Raw genomic sequence first — 22,794 nt, 5'->3', positions numbered from 1 at the left:
CCAAGAGTTTACTTTTAAGTTGTAAAATAGGTAAAATACCTGTTTCTTTCTTAAAACTTAAGAGACTTTTATGCCTGTGGTTTTTAGCGATTTGTTTTCCTGTGCTATGGATGTCATCAGAATAGCCTTGCTTGGTGGTCTGTTTTTGCCTCAGTGTGCCGGAAACTGCAGAGAGGGATGCTTACCGGGCTGTTCAGGAAGCTTCCTATCTTGCTCTTGTTAAGTTAGGCTTATTAGTTGTCCCCATTTTCCTGGTGAAATTTAAGGCCTGAGGGCATATGAGCCACCTAAGGGGAATGTGAGGATGTGGACCAGAGTCAGATTCTAAACCTAACATCCTCCTGCTTTTTATTCAAAGGGTCTAGGTAGGTCCCCAAAGACATCTTCTGCCAGTCAGCCTAACACTTGAACATCCATTGTGTTGTTTCTTCCTTACCACAGATCTGGGGGCGTAACCCACTTCACAGATGAAGGGAGAGTAGCATTTAGAGACCTGCCACTGTTCTACATTGTCCTCCCAGAATGCAACTGTTGAAGACACGGGTGGATCCCAAACTAGTGTCTCCACATGAGGGTTCCTTCCCAGCACTTCTTACGATTTCCAGAACCTCTAACAAAGGCCACTGTGGAAATGAGTAAAAACTTAATCTTTTAACTGCCTAAGCTTCCTAGACATAAGCACCCCTGCTTTCAAAGAATCCTTGCATCTGGTTAAGATGGTGGACCCAACAATCCTAGCCCTTCGGAGGCTAAGGCAGGGCAACCTTGAGTTCAAGGCTGTAAAGGGAGACTCTTATCTTAAAAGAAAAACAAAAGTTAAGAACAACAGCGGTAACATGGTTGAACGGAGGACAGAGCCTAGCCGGGAGCATGCAAAGGAGAAACCACCACCACCTAATCTATGGGCCCTGCTTTAGGCCATTGCGGTGTCAGCCAGTCCGCTGCTACTGGTGAGATTTTCTCGCAAATACTTCTATATACACAGTGTATGCTTTATACACAAAATAAGCTTCGGGAGCGAAAGGGACACTTAGTTATTCAGACAGAGGGTTGGTCTTTTGTGCTGTTCAGGGAGGAAAGCCAATGTGTTGGAATACTATGCAAATGATGCTCCCTGGCGCTCTCCCGTCTTTACGGTTAACCCCAGGTATGGTTCTCTATTATTAGTATCAATAAAAAGGCGTAAGGTGCCTCTTTAGTCAACAATCTTCAGGTAAATATAATAATGAGGAAAGGAATGTGGAGAGCAAAGTATCTTAAGGCTAACATGATATGGAGGCTTCCTGAGAATTCTAATTAATTCCTAGATCCTAAGGGCGAATGTTTGCTGTTACTCTACAGCGGAGAGAGAGTGTGTCCCACGTTCCCTAGGGGCAATATGGGACACTGCTGAGAGAACACGGGTGCAGAGGATGGGGTTGGGGAGGTTGCATGACCAGAGGGGCTGGCCTCACCATCCTCTGCCTAAACTCCAGGAAGTCAAGAGAAGAACCCAAAGACGACTCCGAGGACACGCTTATGTTGTAAACCAGACACGTCAATTATAACTTTAATATAACAAATACTATTAAAAGCAGCAATTTAAAACCAGAATCTCTTCAAAGGTGCACAGGGTCGTACCATCGGTTGGCAGTAATGCAGCTATTGTCATGTAGGGGTGAAATGCTGCCGTGAGGAGTCCAGGACCTGGTCAGGCCTTGTGCTAGCTTCCCCAGCGGGATGAGCACCCCACCTGCCTTCCTGCTCCTCAGGCCCAGAGCTTCTGGGGCACAGCAGGGGAGGAGGGACAGATGTACAAACAGCCATCCTAAACTCTCTGGCTTCCCCAGTAGCCTGGAAAACACATGTTGGAGGTTGCCATGCTCACAGAGCCAACAGGAAGCCACAAACTTGACCCCAGTTCCCACATGCCTGCTGGCCTGGGAGTTGGCTCTACAACTCTCCTTCCACTGGGACCCACTTGGGGACCTCAGTGGCAGCAGCTGTGGGACTGAGAACTGGTCTCAGTGTCCATCTGCTGAGCCTTGCCTGAGCCAAGACGGGGAAGCAGATGGACGTGGGTAGCTGTGTCTAGTGAGAGGTGAGGTTCCTTTGCAAGGCACTATGGTTGCTGAGGTGTACGGCAGGGACCGTCTAGCCTACCTCAGGGACTCCCCCTCCCCCTTAATGCTCACAGGCGGACGTGGAGGGGTCAGACCCACTCATGGGGAAATCAGCACTTCTGATATAGTCTGATGTCGCCATGCGATGGTCCATTTCCCCACTCCCAGCCAGAAGCCACAGCAGCACTCAGGGAAGCTGGTCCCAGTCTGGTGCCCCTGCCTCCCACCCCAAAGGCACTTCTTTCTAATTGACCAACCGAGCGAGTCAGTTTCTGTTTCTGTAGGCAAAAATAAGGACTCCCTGCCTACCTCCTAGTTTTGGTTTCCCTCCAGACACGGCTGAGTTTGTCCATTCTAAGAATTCTATTTTACCATCGATGACAAAGACTTCCTTTCTGAAGGGAACCAATGATTCAGACCCTGGGGAACTGCCCTCTCCCCCCGCCCCCAGCCGCCCATCCCCAAAGTGATTGTCAGCTTCTGGGCAAGGCAGGAGCTATGCAGGAGAGGGGTGTCTTAGGGTATCTTTTGTGCTTCTCTGTGGGGCCAAGGCTGGTTCACAGGCCAGAGGAGGCCGGAGCTTGGTTTTCACATTTAACTGCAGCATTTATCCCTGGAAGAGGCCAAGGACAGGGCCAGGGCACCCTGGTGGGGATGTGTGGTGGTGTTTGTCTGTATACACAGTGTTTGGGATGGGACTGAATCTGGGCCCGGATTTCCTCCCCATCGTTTCCTCCCAGATCTGCGTGTTCAAGAACACGTCTATGTAGCAAGGCCAGGCTCCAGTCCGCGGCAACAGTGAAGAGCTGTTGCTGGGGACAGGCAAACTTCTGGGAGCCTTGGCCTTGACTCCCTTAGTCCCCCCTTCCCAGCCTCAATAAAAGACCCTGATTCTCGTCCCTTCAGTAGAGACCCAGGCCATCACTTCCCAGGCTCTGGGTCGCAGGCATCCTGAACTTTCTCAGGCATCCCCTACTCTCCTGGGTGAGGGGTACTGGTGAGAAAGTGGAAGACCCACAGGGTTCCCTTCCCTCACTGTGGTTCCAGTGAGGGACAGATGAGCATATGTGCATGGAAGATGTGTGTCCGCATGAAACACCCAAGCAGGGGAGAGGTCAGAAGATGGAGAACTGGGGACAATGAAAATCAGTTTCAGGCCTCAGATCAGGGGTCACAGCCAGGGTACCGTTGGAGGAACCAATGGAAAGTTTGAGGGTATGGAGTGTGGTATAGACGAGAGAGAGCCAGCAGGGCCTCAGAGACTCGGGCAACTGGTACAGCAGCACACAGACCTTGGCCTGGCAGACAGCAGGCAGGGGCTGCGGCCAGGATGTCCTGCTTCCCTCCACCACCGTAAGCCTGGAGAAAACAGGGACCCAGGGGCTTCTTCTGCCCCTCCTTTGGTTTGCAGGGATCTGGGCAGCCTCTGAAGGGTAATCAGTAAGGGGTAGTGCCCTCCCATTCCAACAGGTACTGAACCTTGCCTTCTGGAGTGACCCTCCGAGCCAACACCTGATACTTTTCCCCGCAGGCCAACCGCCCAGCTGCACCGAAGTAGTTGGTGATAGAGGACTTGAGGTGGGACAGGGAGGAGTCATCTCCACTGATGCTTTCGAACGTGTGGCTGTCGATGCCTTCATCCTGCTGCTCAGGGCCCGGAGCTCCCTCTGCACTGCTGTCTGAGGCGCATCTCCCATCCAGCTCGGCTGCCCGATGCTTTGCCCGCAGGGGCCTGTACGCTTTGGCTGCCAGCTTCCTCTTCCGGCTGCCTACTGTCCATCTGCATCGAGAGGGGGAAGAGGGAGACGATGGGGGATGAGTTGAAGCAATCATAAGATTCCTCAGTCTGAGAGGCTCTTAGTATAAGGGACTAGGCCGGACCCTGGGCATGGATGGAACTTCAGAGAGGTCCTGTAACCGGGAAACTGAGGCTGCAGAGGAGACATCAGCTGGGGAGTACAAAGGCCAGGATTCCAACCTAAGTATGCTCGATTTGGAAGCGTACGTTGTTTGTATCTAGAAGGGTGGGTGGTTGTTATGGGTGCGTCTGAAGTCCCACAGTGCAGAGGTCTTGCCTGGGCTCTTCAGTCCTCTGTATGAGCTGGGTGAGCTGCACAGAGTCAGGGACTGAAGGGCCTTGTACCGCATAGGCAGAGGTGTCAGCAAAAGAGACAAACTGCCTGTTAACAGATGCTGAGGTCTGGGGGCGTAGCGAGAACCCAAGGGAGCAGGAAGACGGTAAGTAAAGCTCAGTGATACAGCACTTGTCTAGTAAGCATGGAGCCCTGGCTTTGATCCCTTAGAACCCCTATTACAGCTACAGAGGCAACATCAGAGAAGGACCCAAGTCAGGATTTCTATCCATGTAGATTCGTCTACTCCCACAAAGTCTCCACCGGCTCGGGAATACGAATGCAGAGGGGGCTGTGCCCGGCAGTAAACCAGGCTGTACTCTCAGCCACACCTCACAGCCTGCCCTCTTACTCTGCTTACAGGGAGTGAATTTTCCTCTTAAAGATCCTAGGATCCAAAAATCAGACAGCTAGGAACGAGAACAGGAGGAGCCCTGTGGTCTGAGCCACAGGTGACGCACAGCTACGACACACAGATGCCAAGAAGCTCCGAGTGTAATGGCTTCTCTAATCAAATGGTCCCAGAATTGGGTCACTCGATGAGAGGGATCACAGAACGGTTGCAGGCAAAGAATCTCACAAACGGAAGGGCTCGTAGCAACTTTAGCCTCCACCCTGGTGCTCTGGAACAGAGGGGTCCAGAGCGGACTCAGTCACAGAAGACCAGGAAGTGAAGGTTAAGTCTCCACCCAGCAGTAGGGAGTGGCCAGGCTGGGGACCTCGGTCCCTCACAGAGAGCTCCTGCACATACCCTCGGGAAGCTCACCTGGAGTCCTGGGAGAGGCTGGTGGACGCAGAGCCTGAGGTGCTAGCAGCATCGGTAGAATCCACGTCTGAGAAGAAGGTCTGGCCTGAGCTGCCACTGAGAGGGGAGAAGAGGAGCCTGCTATTGGCCTGGCCCAGCACCATGGAGCCTCTCCACCTTCAGTGTCTCTGACAGGCCAGCCCATCCCAGCATAGCCCATCTCCTCATTGCCAAGATTTTCACCCTGCATCCGTCTGTCCTGTTTTCTACCATCTAGTCTTCAAAGCTGAGAGTCAAGAAAACTGTTCCAGACCAATCTCCCGTGGCCATGGGCATGCTGGTTGGTGACACGGTCCATGAGCCAATGGGCAGTTGTACAAAATTCCATGGACTCAAAGCGGGGGGGGGGGGAACGGGGGGGTTGGGATTAAGGAAGTCAGCTAATGCTGCAGGGTTAGAACTGGTGAGCATGGCCTAGAGCTCCCATCTGACTCTAAATCCCTCCCCTTCCTGATCCGTGACCAGAGTTGTCTTCGAGAGTCGAATGATAAAAGATGACATTCTTGCCCCTCAAATACCCAAATGTGACGATTTCATATTCATATGAGCAGATACAGCAGTCTTCCAACACAGCTGGGAGGATCCACGAGGGCTTCCCAGTGGAAGCAATATTCTGAGTTTTTGGCTCGGGGAGGGCAGGGCACAGGGGTGGTTCAGGAAGAGGGCTTAGTATAAACACAGTGAGAACAGGATGCCATAGTCCTTTCGGTCTTAGATGTGAGGCAGGGGAATGGCAGATCTGCAGGCGGGCAAGTCAGCCCGGACCACTGCTTTTGGGGGGCAGAGGGTGTTATGCCGCAAGCTGTAGTGAATAAAATTCTCAGGCAGCCCTGTGCATATAGAACCTTTCAGCTGAAGTTTCAGAAGGTCCACAAGGGGCGTGTCCACTCCCTCAGGATGAGTCCCTCCTTCATGCTGGGGAGTAGAGCCCCCCTTTACTGTCAGTTCTGGAATAGCAGGTACCTTTTTAAACTCTGAATTTCATCCAGTGTAAAGTCGAATATGCTGGCCAGGTGGTGGTCCGTGCTCCAGGCTGAGGTGAAGTCACTCTGTGGACACAACAGAGACAGGGTCAGTCAATGGACGGACCAACAGACCTGCCTCTCCCCAAGCAGCCTTTCTCCCATCTGAGGGGTGTATGGGCGCCTGCTATTCAGCCAGGGCCATGAGGGCTTAGGGAAATCCTGCCACTTCCTCTGGACTCTGAACTGTGGACAGAGAGCTAAGTCACCATGGTCCTGACTTCTCCAAGCCGCCTGATTTCTCGTTTGCCTCTCTGGGTCTTGGCTGCCTCCATTTGCAAAATGGGAATGACTGAGAGCCTGCTTTACTGGGGGCCACAGGAAGCAGCTAGGACTCCATTGTGGCTGTGAAAGCGCTTTGCAAACTGTAAAGTGCTGGAGTGCAGAGGCACCGTTAACACTACCATCCACAAGGAGGCTCTCAGTAAGGATAATCAAAGAAGGAAAATATGTTCCGAGACCTGGTTCTAGGCTGGGCTCAGCCAATGCCTTCAACCTCCCATCTAGAAAGGCGCTGCCCCCACACCCTAGCCCTGTTTGGCCCAGACTGGAACTGGGATATTATCTACCCCTGCCCTAACCCATGTTCTCAGGAGAACTTGTGGGAGATGAGACCGCAATAGCAGTCTTAGGGTGCCTGACAATCCTTGTTTTTCTGTAATTGGAAGTGGGATATTGGGGCACCCCTTTGGGTCGGGGCCAATGCGTTATTTTCTGCACAGGGCCCCTAACGTGTGCGGCCCCTGCACGTGAAACTGGAGAATAAGAAAACCAGGAACTAACACTGGGAATAGCATCTTCCAGCAAAAACTTTGATCTTTTTCTTCTATAAACTCGCCTTTTCTGCTGCTGGGATTCCTGAGGCAACAAACTGTGGAGACAGAAAAGGGAGAGGGCGGCCTGTCAGAGCCCCAGTCAGAGCTGGGGGCAGCGGCAGTATGGGATCAGGAGGGTTTGGGCAGGGTAGAGTGAGCCTGGGAGGAGGCCATCCTCCAGGGGGCAGTGAATGTGGAGGGGCTTTAGAGAGTAGAAAAATGAGAGGTGCCTCCTTGCCCCAGTGCCCCTAGAGACGAGGCTCGCCCAGCCCTTGACACTTCCCTTATGCTCTGCTGCTGCCGCCCAGTCCTAGTGCAGCAGAGCTGGGTCCCAGCATCAGTCTTCCTGGAGCTAGGAAGTGAGGGGCCTGTGGTGAGAGGGACCCCAGAGCTTCTCACTAGCTCTCCCAGAGTGCCTATAGCTGGACCCTGCTGGGTCTAGGACTCTGGGTTTACAGGGATGCTGCCACACTGCCTGAGCCCACCGCATAGCTTCTACCATCTGCGGGAGGTGGGAGCTTAGGCAGAGAACCCAAGCTCGCTGCAGCCACTGTCCCCCACCAGCACTGACCCAGGCTTGCTCTTTCCTCTCTTACGAAGCAGCTCAGAGGTCCCTTTGTCACTTGGCATCTGCGCCCTGTCCGGAAGCAGTTTTCCTGGAGGGGCGGGCGGGACACGGACTCGCAGTCGGAAGATGCATTTCTTCTTCTTAATCTCCTTGCCACACAGGAACCTGGGGTGGCAGGAGAGAGGCTTGGGCTGTCAGCTGATCCTCCAGAGAGTGAAGCAGATTGCCACCAAGGCGGGGGGGCCTCCCTGCCCTGAGAATGAATCCACAGTCTCCAGTTGGAGAATGTGACCAAGCACCTCCCTGTCCTTGCCTGCTGAACGTATTCTATCCTTGCTCTTCCTTGAGGCCTCTTAGCCTTGGCCATCTGCAAGGCCACCAGGTACAGCATAGGACAGAACTCTCAAGACCCAGGTACTGGTGCCAGTTCTTCATGTTCTATGGCCAGGAAGCACCTCCGGGCACATCTCCTATTTCAACACTGGCTGAATGAGGCCCTGGGGCTGTGGAGGGGTTCAAACCTCAACCTGCTCTCAGGAAACTGAGCACTGGGAGGTCACGGGAAACTGAGCACTGGGAGGTCACGGGATCTCAAGCTCAAGGGGAGGTCTTGCTGCACCTCAAACCACAGGAAGGTATAAGCATGTTATCCTACACGAGGCTTCAGGCAAGCTTCCACAGAAGCAGGGGCTGTATCTCATAGCTGAGAATCTCTCCGTAGCTCAGAATCTACCTAGACTGGTCTGTTACAGAGCCTGTAACTAGACTTGCTGCCAAAAACTGAATGGAGGTGGGGAACAAGAGGCCGAGGGACAGTGCTCAGTACACGGGATGTGGTGGTGCATACTTGTTAACTCAGCATGGAAAAGGCTGAGGCAGGGGAATCAAGAGTTTGAACCTGGGCCAGAGTGAGACCCTATCTCAAAAACCAACCACCCAGCCAGCCAACCAGCCAACCAGCCAACCAACCAGCTAGTCAGCCAGCTGACCAGCCACCAGCCACCGGCCCACCAGCCAACCAGCCAACCAGCCAACCAGCCAACCAGCCAACCAGCCAACCAGCCAGCCAGCCAGCCAACCAGCCCACCAGCCAACCAGCCAACTAACCAACCAGCCAGCCAGCCAGCCAGCCAGCCAGCCAACCAACCAACCAACCAGGCAGGGAGCACAACTTGAACACAGGATTTATGGTAGGAAGAGCCTTTAGATTGAAATCCCAGCGAGGACCCACAGTTCTTCCTCCTTTCTTGAACTCACCGGCTTTTGTAACTGTTGAGAGCGTTGAGGAGATGCGGCCCTCGCTCTGTCACAGGGGTGCTTGTGAGCTGCGGGGAGCAGGTGAGCAGGAGTTAGCTGTACAGGAATATCTAAGACAGTCCTGGCCTGATCCTGCCACCCCATCTCATGCTCCAGTGGCCTCCGGGGGAGAACCATTGACTTGCAACCTTTCACCTCTCTGAGATCAGTTTCCCCATCTGTGATCAAGAGGAATCTCCTGGTCTCAATGTTTCAGGAGCTTTACGGGACCAGGCTGTGGCCTAGTGGGAGACTGCTTGCCTATCATGCACAAGGCCCTGGGTTCATTCCTCAGTGCTGCTTTAAAAATATACTCATTCCTAGGGGTTGGGGATTTAGCTCAGTGGTAGAGCGCTTGCCTAGCAAGCGCAAGGCCCTGGGTTCGGTCCCCAGCTCCAAAAAAAAAAAAAAAAAAAAGACTGATTTAAAAATATCCACATTCCTGTCCAGTGATGCCACCTTATGAGGTCTATGATGCAGATCAAGTATGGAACATGAATGAAGTTTCACGTACCCAAATGCGCCCGATGACACTGTTTCTGATGGTGGACAGAAAGAAGATAAACTATGCACCCAATCGGCAAACTAAGGAGGACATCAGTTCAGCCATTTAAAAAGTTATGAAAACACTAATGGCCTGAAACAGCATAACACCGAGAAAAGATGATTGAAAACACAATGTAAATTCTTGTAAACCATAAAAAAGAGTAGGAACAGAGGCAGAAGGAACACCCATTCAGAGCCTGCCCCACATGTGGCCCATACATATACAGCCACCAAACTAGATAAGATGGATGAAACAAAGAAGTGCAGGCTGATAGGAACCGGATGTAGATCTGTCCTGAGAGACACAGCCAGAATACAGCAAATACATAGGCGAATGCCAGCAGCAAACCACTGAACTGAGAATGGGACCCCCACTGAAGGAATCAGAGAAAGGACTGAAAGAGCTTGAAGGGGCTTGAGACCCCATATGAACAAAAATGCCAACCAACCAGAACTTCCAGGGCCTAAGCCACTACCCAAAGACTATACATGGACTGACCCTGGGCTCCAACCTCATAGGTAGCAATGAATAGCCTAGTAAGAACACCAGTGGAAGGGGAAGCCCTTGGTCCTGCCAAGACTCAGCCCCCAGTGAACGTGATTGTTGGGGGGAGGTCGGTACTGGGAGGAGGATGGGGAGGGAACAGAAGGGGAGGGTAAGGGTTAGGGGATGTTGGCCCGAAACCGGAAAGGGAATAACAATCAAATGTAAATAAGAAATACCCAAGTTAATAAAGATTAAAAAAAAAAAAAAAAAAAAAAAGGGTAGGAGCGGGATAGACCCAGGCTTTATTTCTAGTTATTTCTGAGTAGTGGAAATATGAATCTTTGAAAAGCATACTTCTGTTTTGATCATTTAATTTTTTCCATTAGAAACATGTTTTTTTTTAAATATTTATTTTTATGAGTGTTTACCTGCAAGTGTGTATCATGTGTGTGCAGTGCCCACTGGTGGTCTGAAGAGGGCGCTGGATCCCTGTAGATGGTACTGGTAAGCTGCCGTGCATGTGGGAATGGAGCTTGGGTTCTTGCAAGGGCAGCATGAGTGTTCTTACCTGCTGAGCATCTCTCCAGCGCCTATGCATGATTTCGTTTACACCAGAAAAAGTGACTTAAAAATACTAACTCTAGGGGCTGGTGAGGTAGCTCTGCGGCTAAGAGCAATTGTTCCAGCAGAGGACCTTGGCTTGATTTCCAGCCCCAACACAGAAGCTAACAATCATCCACAACTCCAACGTTAGGGTGTCCAACACCTTCTTATGGCATCTGTGGTCACCGGACACACACATATGTGTTTGTAGACATACACGTGAACAAAACATTCACGTGCATTAAATAAATCTAAAAAAAGGACTGACTCTATTCTTCATGACTTTCTGTGTGTCTTATAATTTACCAAACACCACTATAAATGGAGACATATATACAACTGCTTGCAAAATGTAAGAATTGCCTATTTGTTTTTTTTTAATTATACACCTATACGTGCATGTGTGTGCGCGTGTGTGTGCGTGTGTGTGTGTGTGTGTGAGTGTGTGTGTGTGTGTGTGTGAGTGTGCATGCTACAGCACACGTTTGGTGGGCAGAGGACAACCTCCCTCATCTCCTGAGCCATCTCGATGGCCCTTGTTTGTCTTTTACAACCCTGTCTCATCAAAGAAGGATTGGGTAGTCAGTGGGAGACCATTCATTCTGCAGTAGTAAAGAGGACTCTGAGGGAATGGTTAGGGCAGAGGGCTACGTAGCCCCATGGGAGTGTCAGGTCGCTCTCCAGCTCTGACAATTTCAAAGTCTGTAGCTACAGGGCACCGAGGCCCTGGGAACACAGCACAGAGCAAGGTCAGCAGGAGACAAACCCACTGCAATTCCTAACCAAGACAGGAGATCTGCCCAATGCTTGGCCGCACTCGGCTGCGATGCCTTGGTTCCCTGCAGCTTAGTGAGGTCCCGGCTGACCACTGCCTGAAACGGAGGCCAGAGTGCCCCTCCCTGGCACAGGCTTGGAGGCACTGACTCAAGGAACTACAGCACAAGGGTGGGAACTCGGATATCTATACCCTCGTCCTGCACCGAGTGATCCTGTGCGGGCACCTCCGGCGCCTGGGACCTTACATACCTTGCCAAGCTGCAGGAGCTCCCAGTGGTGGTTGACAAAGGCCAGGATCTCCTCAAAGTCAAAGTACCTCTTCTTGCTCTGTACTCCCAGGTTATAGAGGGCCAGGTGAACTATGTCTACCCTGGGTAAGAAAGCAAGGGCCGAGTGAGGGTCAGGGCAGAGGGCAGAGGGCAGAGGGCAGAGGGGACAGGAAGAGCTGGTAGGGACAGGTTCCATCTTCTCACCATCTCAGGGGCAACCTCTCGATATACTCTGGGCCTTGGTTACACACGGAGCAGAAGAACAGGTAGAACCTGTGTGTAGAGGAGAGGGACTGTGATGGGAAGACCTCTGACCCTCAGTCCGGGCTATCTGTCCCTCTCCCACCTGCTTCCCATAGCATTCACTTCTGGGCTGCCAGCCTCTGAGCAGTGGAGGGGACAGGGACCAAGGAATATGTCTCCACCCCACTCCAAAGGTCACTGCCCTAGAATTCAGCTCAGTTTCTAGGTTGGGCAATAGTGGTTACCACTGTCCCTTCTGAGACCTCTCCCCTCCACTTACACTTGCCAGCCACCAGCCAAAGAAGAATAATATTTGATTTAGCAGATATAATATCTCCCATTAGCTTAGCTACTAACTAGAGGCCATCCACTTCCCTGGTGGTGCTTACAGTAACTCTTGGTAAGGCTAAGGCAGAGACTGTTATCTCTCCTTCCTGAGATATTTGTAGAATCTGGAACTTGCGAAGGCAAGAATGTCCTCAAGATTTCCCACAAGTCAGCAGCAACTAGGCATGTAGCCCAGCACGTCCCTTCATTGTCTCCTGGCCCGGCATAGCCAGGGTCCCCTTTATCTTGAGCTGTCTCCTGCTGACAAGTCTAGGCTACCACAGACCTCCTTTGTGTGATATCTGGTAGATCATCACTTACCGGTCTCCAAACACCATAGGCTCACTTAGGCACTGTGTACAGGCTTCATGGAACCACTGCCTACATCGGTAGCACTGTAGCATCCGTAAGTACCACCTGGAGGCACAGAAGAGCTAGGTCAGCCACATCGCAGTCAGGCTCAGCAACGTACTCACCGTACTCACCAGCCTCTACAGGTGAGGGAAGAGGACTGTGGGCCACAGCTAGAAAAGCACTCCAGTGGCCCCAGCCTCAAAGTACAGGTTTAATAGGCAGTTTCTCTGGTTGGCTTCAGATCTGGCTTGGTTATTCAGAGGAACCTTCTGAAAGTGCGCGCGTGCACGTGTGTGCGTGTGTGTGTGCATGCATGCGTGCGTGCGTGCGTGTGTGTGTTCTAACAACTGCCCACTAAACACTGAGAAGCACCGACTTACTAATGTTTCTGTATACTGTTTTCCATTATCATTCAAAATGCCTCCCAGCACACCAGGGTGCTCATGGGTAATTGAGGTAACAGCCCATTTTAGAGATGAAGTAGTTCAAATGGCATAGTCAGAGGCTAGCTGGACCACAAGCATCACCTCCAGATACTCTAAAACCCAGGACGGGAAGGAACAGTCTGCTATCTACTGAGGATAGAGATCCTGCCTCTATGCAGACAGCCCAAAGGAGCAGGTTTAATTGGCCTTGGAGGCCCAGGTTGGCAAGCTAGAGCAGATTCTGGCCCCACAGCAAGACAAGAATCTCTTCCACCACCACCAGCTGATTACCAATTCCCAGCCCATGTGAGCTTTTATATAGTCACTGATGCTCACAGCCACACAAAGGAAAAACTAGTAAGTGAACTGTGAACCAGGGGAGGCAGAGCTGGCAAACTGCTGTGCCAGGTTATGGACATCTGTCAGGCCTAGGCTTTTTAGCTGCTTCATTACTTCCTCCTTTCTCACGTGGCTCCAAGAAAAGCACTCTGCCTTCTACTCTCCATTGCACCTGCACAGGTTCTCACTCTGAGCTTACTTTCAGAACCCTTCCTTTAAGGTCCCTAGGTAACTCTCCTGGCTCCCGTTGGTCCAGACCTGCCTTATGACAGCCATCCTACCCACTGGGCCCGCCCCTCAAAGCTTGGTTTCCCCAAAGACTACTCTGGGTTTCCCTCCTGCAAAGTGACACAGCTTCAACATTAAAATCTGCCCTCCCTAAAATGACATCGAGGATCCGCCCCTCCAGATACCGCCTCCGTGGCCTGACGCCTAGGCCCCGCCCTCACGACTGTCACTTTAGGCCCGTCTACCCTAGACCTAGCCCCCAGTGAGCACTCTGGATTTGCCCATCCAAGACACGCCTGCAAGGCCTGACACTGAGGCTCCGCCCCGCTGCTGTCACTCTGGGTCCGCCCCTCTAGATCCCGCCTTCATAACCTGACACTCAGACCCCGCCCCCTGTCAAGTCTCTCTTGGTCCGGCCTCTACAGCGTGACACGAAGGCCCCGCCCCATGGTTCCAGGTTCGCCCCTCCAGGTCCCGCCGCCAGACACTCATATCCCTCAGCCCAGCTGTCACTCTGGGTCAGCCCCTCCAGAGTCTGACGCTCAGGCCCCGCCCCCAAGCTGTCACTCGGAGGGCGCAGGTCCCGCCTCCAGAGCCTGCCACTCAAGCCCCACCCCGCCCTTCAGGCTGTCACTCAGGCCCCGCCCCCGAGATGGGGTTCTCTGGGAGCCTGTCAGTCCCGCCCAGCAGTCAACACGTGTCCCGCTCTGGTGCCTTACTCTCCAGGCCCGCCGCAGTAGCAGTAGCATTGCTGCTGGTTGGTGCGATGGGGCGAATCCCAATCGAGCTCCTCAGGCTGGTAGGACAGCACCATTTTCACTGCCTGCAGCGTCTTGGCGATGGCGCCTTTCTTCAGCGCACCGCCTTTCTAGGGGGAGATAGGACCCAGGTCAACAACTACACCAGTCAGCACACAGCTATCAGGAGAAATGCTGCCAGGGTTCGGGGAGACCCAGACATTTTATGAACTTCAGAAAAACGAGCTTTTTCTCACCAATCCTAAACCCATCCTGTTTCCTTTAGTGATATTCATTGATAGCATTAGTTGTAAAAAGGACAACACACACACACACACACACACACACACACACAATCTGTGAAAGAATATATTTATCTTAAGAGCTTTTTAAAAAAAGAAGTAAAAAAAAATACCACGTGTAAGGGGCAGGTACATAATAACGTTGTCTTTTAATAGCAAACGGCCCTTTGTTGGGGGCCTCCTACTGACACAAAACTGGGCCCATTTTATGGTTGGGAACACTTGAGGTTTAGAGAGGTTCTGAGATCTGGCCTAAGACAGCACCCTGTGTCTCCAAAGTCCAAGTGGAGCCCTTCTGCCTAGAGAACAGCATCAGCGATGTCGTCTCAGGCCTGAGTCTCGTGGGGCTCTGGTCTGCCCATTTGGAAGACAGGAGGGCAAGGGCTGGGGAAAGGGGTTGGGAGATGCTCACCCTCACAGCCAGTGCGAAAATGCAGCGTCGGCAGAACCAGTGAGTGAGGAGGGGCCAGTTGGCATCGACTGCTATGGGGATGTGGCACTGTTGGTGGTAACCTGGGGCAAAGGAGGGGATGGTGAATCAGTCACAAGGGAGCAGTGGCCCAAGGCCAGTTGGCCAAAGGCAGCGAGGCTAGCCGAGCTATGGCAAGCCCTAGGGAGCTCTGCCTGCCAGCTTTCAGGGTACTGGCTGGTAGTACCCAGCCAGTGAGGCACAAAAAGATGGTACTGGCCACTGTAAGGGGCACCAAGAATGAGCTTCAGCACCTGTCTCTCTGCCTAGGAGGGTCACAAACTACATTTCCCATTGCTTTTGGTCACCTTCCCCAAAGCAGGAGGAGACATGTCAGGGATATAAGGAATAGGATAGATAGGAAGCTAGCTGGGACCTCAGCAAGTGCGGTGAGGGCCCACCGAGTGGGAGGGGCCCACCGAGTGGGAGGGGCCCACCGAGTGGGAGGGGGCCCGCCGAGTGGGAGGGGCCCGCCGAGTGGGAGGGGCCCACAAGGCAGGGCCTTTCACAGTGTGCTATTCACCCACTCACCCAGGCCACACTTCCCACAGATGAGGATCTCGTTCATCGGTCCTGAAGTCTTCCCCATGCAGACATCACACTTGGGCTCCTCTCCTGGAACACCAGCTGAAAAAGAAGTCCCCTCAACTCAGGTCCAGCTCACACCACCAAGAAATCGTCAAAATCATCTGCCGAGAGGGAATCCGTACTTGGATCCGGTGAGGAGCTCATAGGGCCCCTACTGGGAAACTTAGTTCTGCGGCTCAGCTACATTGACACAGAGTCTAAATATATGTTATACCCATTCAGCCTTAACCGGAGATGCGTCTGTTTCCTGTGAACTGCAGAGTGCAGAAGCAGCTGTATAAAATGCTGAGAATAAGGGACGGTTGAAGCTCAGCTCTAAACGAGACATCCACACCGTACCCTCATGGGACATTGTTGAAGAGGGGCCAGAAAGAACGGAAGAGCTGAAAGGCAGAAAAAAGGGCTTGGCATGCCATCTGTTGAGCGTGGCCCCTGTAATGAACTCTTTTTTTTTTTTTCTTTTTTCTTTTTTTCGGAGCTGGGGACCGAACCCAGGGCCTTTTGCTTGCTAGGCAAGCGCTCTCCCACTGAGCTAAATCCCCAACCCCTGTAATGAACTCTGTAGATGACACAGGGTCTGCACAAGGACGGACCCATCCATACCAGACATCGACAGCAGGGACACAGGGGGCCTGTCCCTCACTGCTGAACAATTATTTTGATACATTCTGGGGGTGGGGATGGAGAGTTCCTTCCTTCAGCTGTATACCCACTGATGATTCTGCTGGACTTCAGTAAGTCGTCCCAACCCAACAGCCACACAGATGTCCCTGATTGTGCAATCCCTTTGGGTCACACAACAAAACCAAAAATCACGCACCTGGGAAAGGGGCAGGTAGGGAGTAGGGAAGAGGAGGGTGGGAAGGGAGGATCGGGGAGGGTTGAGGAGTGTGTAGCCAGAATGGAGATCTATAAAACTGTCAGGGACTTTCGTTGTTAAAGCCATCATAATAAAAACCACAGAGCAGGAACTGAGCTGCTGTGCTTTGAGCTTCACTATCCATCCCACGAGCTGCCTCGCCGAATCTTCCCAGGCTTCCGGAGATGTCTGCTAACACCTGCTCCAAAGATGGGGAAACTGAGGCTCGGGAAGCTAAGGCCCTTGCTTAGCTGGTAAGTATGAGAGTGGGATTCAAACACACAGCCATTGCTCCGATAAGTCTCAGCTCTTCTATCACATCCAGTTCCTTCTCCTACCTATTCCAACTTGTTGGATGTTTAAACATTTTTTGTGTCAAGCGACACTGAAAATGCTTACTAAGCATTGTGATTCAAGTGTAGGTTTATAATGAGATTCCATGTTCCCATCAATTGTGAACTCACAGAAAGTCCTATTTACACAAGAGCCTCACCCACATCTCCTCCCTGCTATTTAAATTCAAGACCCAGACATCCATCCACTTCTCAGTAACCACTGCGTTTCTAACCAGACCTCTCTTAAAGCACACTGAGCCGCCTGTATTGTCTCTAAAGTTATTTTTATTTCCAAATGTGTAGCAAATTAAAATGTCACTACAAATTTGTGTTTTGAATCAAGATCCAAGGTCCAGATTTAGCGACCACTTAATTTGTTTATCTTGGTCTATTTTAAAGCTGGGGTTCAAACCCAGGCCCAGTGCTTGCTGGGTACTCTCTCTCCCACTGAAGTAAACCCCATCCCCTAAATACAAGTTACAGAATAGCTTTCCATTTACTGCTCTCTCCTCAATTTTTTTCTTTTTTGTCTTCTTCTGTTAACTACATTTTTATATCTGAAGTATTTGTATGGCCATGTTAAATATATTTTTCCTTCGGGGGATACAGCGGGGTGCTGGGCATCAAACCAAAGCCAGCACATTCTAGGTATAGCACATCCCCCCACCCACAAATACAACTTTTCACTCTATATACATTCATGCAGGTTAACATATGCGCATGTGTGGAGGTCACTTGATAGGGAGCAGCCATCTTTCTTTCTGAGATGGAGCCTCTCACTACGATCTAGGGTTCACTAGGCTGATTGGCTAGTAAGTTCCAGGTATCTGCCAGCTTTTTACCTCTCCAGAGCTGGGATGACAGATGTGAACCAGGATGCCAGCTTCTTTGAAAGATACACTGTTATTTTTATGAGTATGGGTTTTGTCTGCATGGATGTGTGTACCAATGGTGGGCCCGTGCCTGTGGAGGTCAGAAGAGGGTGCTGGATGACCCAGGACTGCATTTACAGATGGTTGTGAGCCACCATGTGGGTTCTGGAGCATCACATCCAGGTGCTTGTGCTAGCAAGATACGCATCTCACTGACTGAGCCACCTTCCCACACTCTCCTTAAATGCATTTGAAAATGATTTTAAGCTAATTTTCAGTTATGCATATATGTGTGTGTGTGTGTGTGTGTGTGTGTGTGTGTGTGTGTATGTGTGTATGAGTGAGACATTACAGCCCTGAGCTAGGGTTACAGGAGGTTGTGAGCCATGAGACGTGGGTTCTGGGAACCAGCCTCAGGTCTTCTGCAGGAGCAGTACATGCTGGTAACTGCTAAGCCATCTCTCCAGCCCCTTAAACACATCTTGATGCATTGCGTCTGTTTTCTCACTCCAGAAAGCTGCTAGACATTTTTTCTTGTTTTGTTTCTAGAGATTTTGAGTCTTGCTATGTGGCTCAGGCTGTGCTTGAACTGGTGATCCTCCCTCCTCATTCTCCTTAGGATGAAAGTTTTGTAAAGGCAGAAATGATATTTCTGACAGGTAGTAGGTGGTTCAAGATGTATTCGTTCACTAAGTGGCCAGGCAAGGACCCTGCCTTGCTCAACAACCAAGGAAGGTGGTTGGGTCTTAGCTCCCTTCGTAAAGTGATACATCTTATGTTATAGTAAAGTGATACATCTTATCTTATAGTAAAGTGATACATCTTTTCTTTTTTGATCTCTTTCTATTTTTCGGAGCTGGGGACCGAACCCAGGGCCTTGCGCTTGCTAGACAAGCGCTCTGCCGAACCCCCGATACATCTTATCTTATAGTAAAGTGATATATCTTATGCGTTATGCCCAGCCTTGAGCACTCATCTTAGGGGATGCCAAAAGTTCTCTGCCTGTCAGAAGCAATCAGCTGGACATGGGACAGCCTGTTCCTAGTTACAGACCTGCTTGTGACCCAACCAGTCCCTGGTGCAAAGTGGGATGCTTCCTAAACTCTGAGAAGTCGAAAGATCTTTCTTTTGCTGCTGGAGTTTTGTGCTTTTCATAGAAGTGTAACCAGCAGGGGACGATCATAGATTTTTATCTACAGAAAACAGATTTAGATTGCAAGGGACTAGAGTGGAAAAAAAAGAAAAGAAAAACAAACTGTATCCCCTGGCCACAGATTTTTGGAGAAAAAAAAATTTGTTTGTTTGAAAGACATAAAAACTGACTTCATCCCATGGCCCATTTGGCTGGCTTCTCGGAATAATCTTTTTCAGTAACAGATTCTTAGAAACTTCCTTCCTACAGTGCAGAAGCACTGGCGTGAGCGTTCTACACGCATGCGTCACCAACCATCAGGTCAAGCCAGGGTTTTCGACGCCTCCTCCTTTCAGCTGACGAAACGGGGACTCAGAAAAATGACATCACTGCTCGAGGCTGTGTAGCTTGGCAGTAGATAGATCGGGGACGAGGTCCAGAGTCCATCCGACCCTAGAACTTGCCTCAGTGGGTGACATCTGTTCTGCTAAGGATAAGTGATATTTAATACGTATCTTCTCTCATGCCAATTGTCACAGGTGCTGTGCCATCGTCATAGTTCCATGATAAAGACACATGGGTATTGTGTCTGGGGATCACCCAAATCTGTCCAGTGTAGATTGAATGACCCCAACTGGCTATATCTATAACACAGTGTCAGCTATCTGAAGGCAGGGGTGGTACTCACTCCAACTCCCCTCTCATCCTTACAGATGACCCCGCTCCATCTCGGCATGGCCGCTCTCCTGCTTTTCCTACACATCACCCACCTCCCCCACGGCTTCTCTTCACATGCAAATAGGGAACACAGTTCAAATCTATAACTGACACCTCCCTCTCCTCTAGCCTCTTCCTCCTCTCTAGCTCTAGGAGACCCAGAGTAGCAGAGGCCATTCAGGAAGGACTCAAACTGCAGGCCCGAGACCCAGTCCAAGCACTCTTGGTGCTAATACATGTCCGAGCTCCTCTTCCCTCGGCCCTGCTTCCCTTTTGAAGTGTGAACATTCAGAAGGGAGATCCAGGAGTAGACATTTAATTATCACTTCACTTCTAGACGGGCCCAAGATGAGTACTCAAGGCCTAGGGTTCATGGACTAGAACAGATGCCAGGGGGAAAAAAAGGGGGTGACAGAGAGGGCAAAACTGAAGGCAGAGAAGAGGCATGGGGGAGCGGCAGTGGACACTTGGACACTCACCATGCTGGATGTCCTTCCAAAGGACCCAGTATTTGGAATTGTCTTCGAAAGTCACGAGGCAGCTTTGCTTAGGACTGCTGACCTGAGGCGAAGAGAGAAGAAATGTGGAGGAGCAGCAGGGGGCAGCAGCAGGGGGCAGCAGCAGGGGGGAGCTGGGTCTCAGTCTTCCTCCACCTCTCTTGGCCTTGTACTTCAGAAGACAGGCCAGAAGGAGAGGTGTGTTCCCCACCTCAGAGTATGGCCTTTAGGAACAAGGGGACGACTTAATGGGGATGCTTTTAAGGATGAAGAACAGGTCAGAGAGTCGTCCGTGCCCTGCCCAGTCTGGTGCTTTGCTTAAGTTCTCTGAAGAACCTGCTGGGCCACACTGTGCCCGAGGACTTGGAGCCTGCAAAGCCAAGCTCTGGTCCCTTCCACTTTCAGCTTTAGGCATGAGGGGTAAAAGGGATGAGCAGAAAAACACAGGAGCCTGGGCCCAAGGACCAGAGCAGACTTACCCGCTTGATCTTGCCAAGGTAGTATAGCCCGTCTGTCCACCGGCATAGCACAAACTGTCCCTCTGTCACCTTAGACATCAAGTCTTTGAAGTTCTTTTTGGTCTTAGATGGGGCCCCCTTGTTAGGGCTGGTGGCACCAAAGGCTTCCTGAGTCCCTGGTTCCAGAGCTTGCGTCTCCATCAGCTTCTGCTGACACCGGAGGAGAAAGAACAATATTTATCTTGCTTCCTGCTCCTGAAATCCAGTAAGGCTCTCAAACATGTTTATTGACAGTACAACTCTGGGAGGGAGACATTATTATCTCATTCTACGGATAGGGAAACAGGAGATACAAGAAGAAGTGGCTGGTGACCCAGAGACGCAGCCATGGCTCACAGGGAGTCAAGGTGGCTCTATACCACACCATGCTGCTTCTAAGAGCGTGTATCTTCCCGCCATACCTGGCGCAAAGGACCCAGGGATCTGAACCCCACCTCATGTCCAGGAGGCTGAGGCTTTGTCCCATATGTGTGCTCAGTTCCAAGGAAGCAAGCACTTAAAATGTTATGTTTCCCCTAAAACATCTTCAGAGAAAAGCCCACCTAGCAATGAAAATTCTTGAGGTGGCATGGGAACCGCATAACATAGCCATGCGCCCCCCCTTTTGAAATTCCCCTTTCTGTTCTCTATTAACCGATAACTTCATGGGAACCAGTTCGGGGCATTTAAACCTGCCCATGCTTTTATCCACATACACATTGGCTCAAAGCAGCTAAGCCATTGCCATACCAGTCTAATACATCTGGTTCTCTACATCTCATTAAAGAGCTGCCTTTTGCTTCTCTGTTCCTGATCGCGGTATCACCGTGGTGGTGGTCACTTCTCCAACCAGTGCACTGCCACAGCGGGCTCTTTGGACAGTGGCCTGAGAAGCTCCGAATCTCCACCCTAGAGTGGTTGGAGCATCCTGCCCTATTTCCCATCATGTCCTGCTTCCAACTCTTGTCTCATTTTTCCTCACCAGCTATTTCATTCACCTTTTCCAAGCCTATTTTCCTGAGCCTGTTGCTTGCTACTGCCTGGTACCTGGAACGGGGAGCCTCAGGGCACCCAGCTTCTCTATCTGAACCTTCCAGAAGGTTTGTGGCTTCCCAAACCTTCGCTGGTGGTCAGTTATTGCTTTCTCCCCTCCGTGGTCATATTCCTCCACACATACTCTCCTAAGATCAAACACAGCTTCCTTATGTTGCAGTGTAAGGGGATGGTGGGGGGCGCTCCTGTTCAGGGTTCCTCCCTCTGCCTAAGGTGTTGGGCACCTGGTGCCCTGCCAGCCCACAAGAAGACAGCTCCGGGTGTGTTTTCATGTGAGTGCCTCTTCAGAGACTGTAGGATAGTCTATGGCAGTGTGCCAGTCCTATACGTAAAACTAAATACACGTGGGCATGTGAGGGGCCTGGGGCGGTGGGGCATAGTCAGGGTCTAGGGTCTCCAAATGATGGGAATCAACCTCCTTCTGCCTTCTCCTTCCTATCTTTTACTCCAGGGCAGAGGAACAAGCACCAGGTAAGGGCTGTAGTCAGAACTTTTTGCCATCTTCCCTGGCACTTGGCTCTTTGGGAGCTGGGAGATCCCCGCTTGCTGGGTCTGGAGTGTGGCCGGCCTCGGCAGGTTCACAAACTGACATTTCCTCCCCCACTGAGATTTTGGGGGCAGGCCGGGTCGCTGCGCCCCCGCGGCCGTGCTGGGCCCCCGGGTGGTGGCCCCCCCATCTCGCCTCCATCCTCCTGGAGAGGGCCCCCGCGGGCTGTGATTGGCTGATTCAAACCCATCGGCACAGAAGTGCTTGTTTGCGGGTTCCCGTCGGCGTCCAGTTCAAATCCGCGGCACTGGGCGCGCGGGGCCGGGCGGGGGCAGGAAGCGCGGATGATTCATGCGCCGAGGCCTCTCCAGGGCGGCCGTTGGCTTTTTAAAAGGGTGTTCAGGGGAGAGGATAGCTTGCAAAAAGTGTCCCCTTCAGCTACAGGCACTCCTTTCCTCAGTTGCTCTAACTGCAAACTTTCGCGGCTCCCAGCCTATCGTAGCCTGACTTTGGACGTGAGCAAAATCCCAAATGCCCTGCCTATCCTCCCCTCCATAGCTTCAAATGGAAAAGAAAAAACACGCGGCCACAAACAGAGACCTGTCACCCACATCCTGCCCAGCGCTGGGGATGTGGCTGGGACTCCCGCTGCCCTGAGGGTACCGCTCGGGCTCCATCTCCGTTCCCATCCTACAAGCGCGCAGCTCCGCAGAACTCCAGCCCCCGCCCGGGGATCGTAGGGCTCAATCTAGGTTTCTGGGAGAGGGGTCGTGTGCAGGATTGAAGCGTGAAACGCGGACACTCCCGGGGCGCCCGCAGCGCGGGACTTACCGCGAGGCAGCGCGTCAGCCGGTCCCACTTGGAGTCTGGCCACCAGGCACATCGGTGGCGGTGGTGCGCTCGGCCCAGGA

General features: G+C 51.7%; 1 protein-coding gene across 2 annotated transcripts; it reads right to left on the bottom strand.

The window, feature by feature from the left end:
• Positions 1 to 1,519: 1,519 nt before the first annotated feature.
• Positions 1,520 to 22,794, bottom strand: Phf19 (PHD finger protein 19). 2 transcript variants are annotated; one of them, XM_032902670.1, is made up of 15 exons: positions 22,715 to 22,794; positions 20,326 to 20,511; positions 19,829 to 19,910; positions 15,378 to 15,473; positions 14,790 to 14,890; positions 14,058 to 14,206; positions 12,314 to 12,409; positions 11,627 to 11,695; positions 11,403 to 11,523; positions 8,702 to 8,769; positions 7,448 to 7,609; positions 6,845 to 6,932; positions 6,003 to 6,088; positions 5,001 to 5,096; positions 1,520 to 3,882 (listed from the first exon to the last, which is right to left on the bottom strand). In XM_032902670.1, the coding sequence occupies exons 2-15, from the start codon at positions 20,503 to 20,505 to the stop codon at positions 3,540 to 3,542; spliced, it is 1,737 nt and encodes a 578-aa protein (XP_032758561.1). In that variant the 5' UTR covers positions 20,506 to 20,511; positions 22,715 to 22,794; the 3' UTR covers positions 1,520 to 3,539. The 2 variants fall into 2 exon arrangements, with proteins under 2 accessions (XP_032758561.1, XP_032758562.1); XM_032902671.1 differs by lacking the exons at positions 14,058 to 14,206; positions 14,790 to 14,890; positions 15,378 to 15,473; ... (1 more) ...; positions 20,326 to 20,511; positions 22,715 to 22,794 and adding an exon at positions 13,225 to 13,417.

Source organism: Rattus rattus, chromosome 5 (assembly GCF_011064425.1).
Source record: "Rattus rattus isolate New Zealand chromosome 5, Rrattus_CSIRO_v1, whole genome shotgun sequence".
Lineage (NCBI taxonomy): Eukaryota > Metazoa > Chordata > Mammalia > Rodentia > Muridae > Rattus > Rattus rattus.
This window is presented reverse-complemented; position numbering and strand designations above follow the sequence as displayed.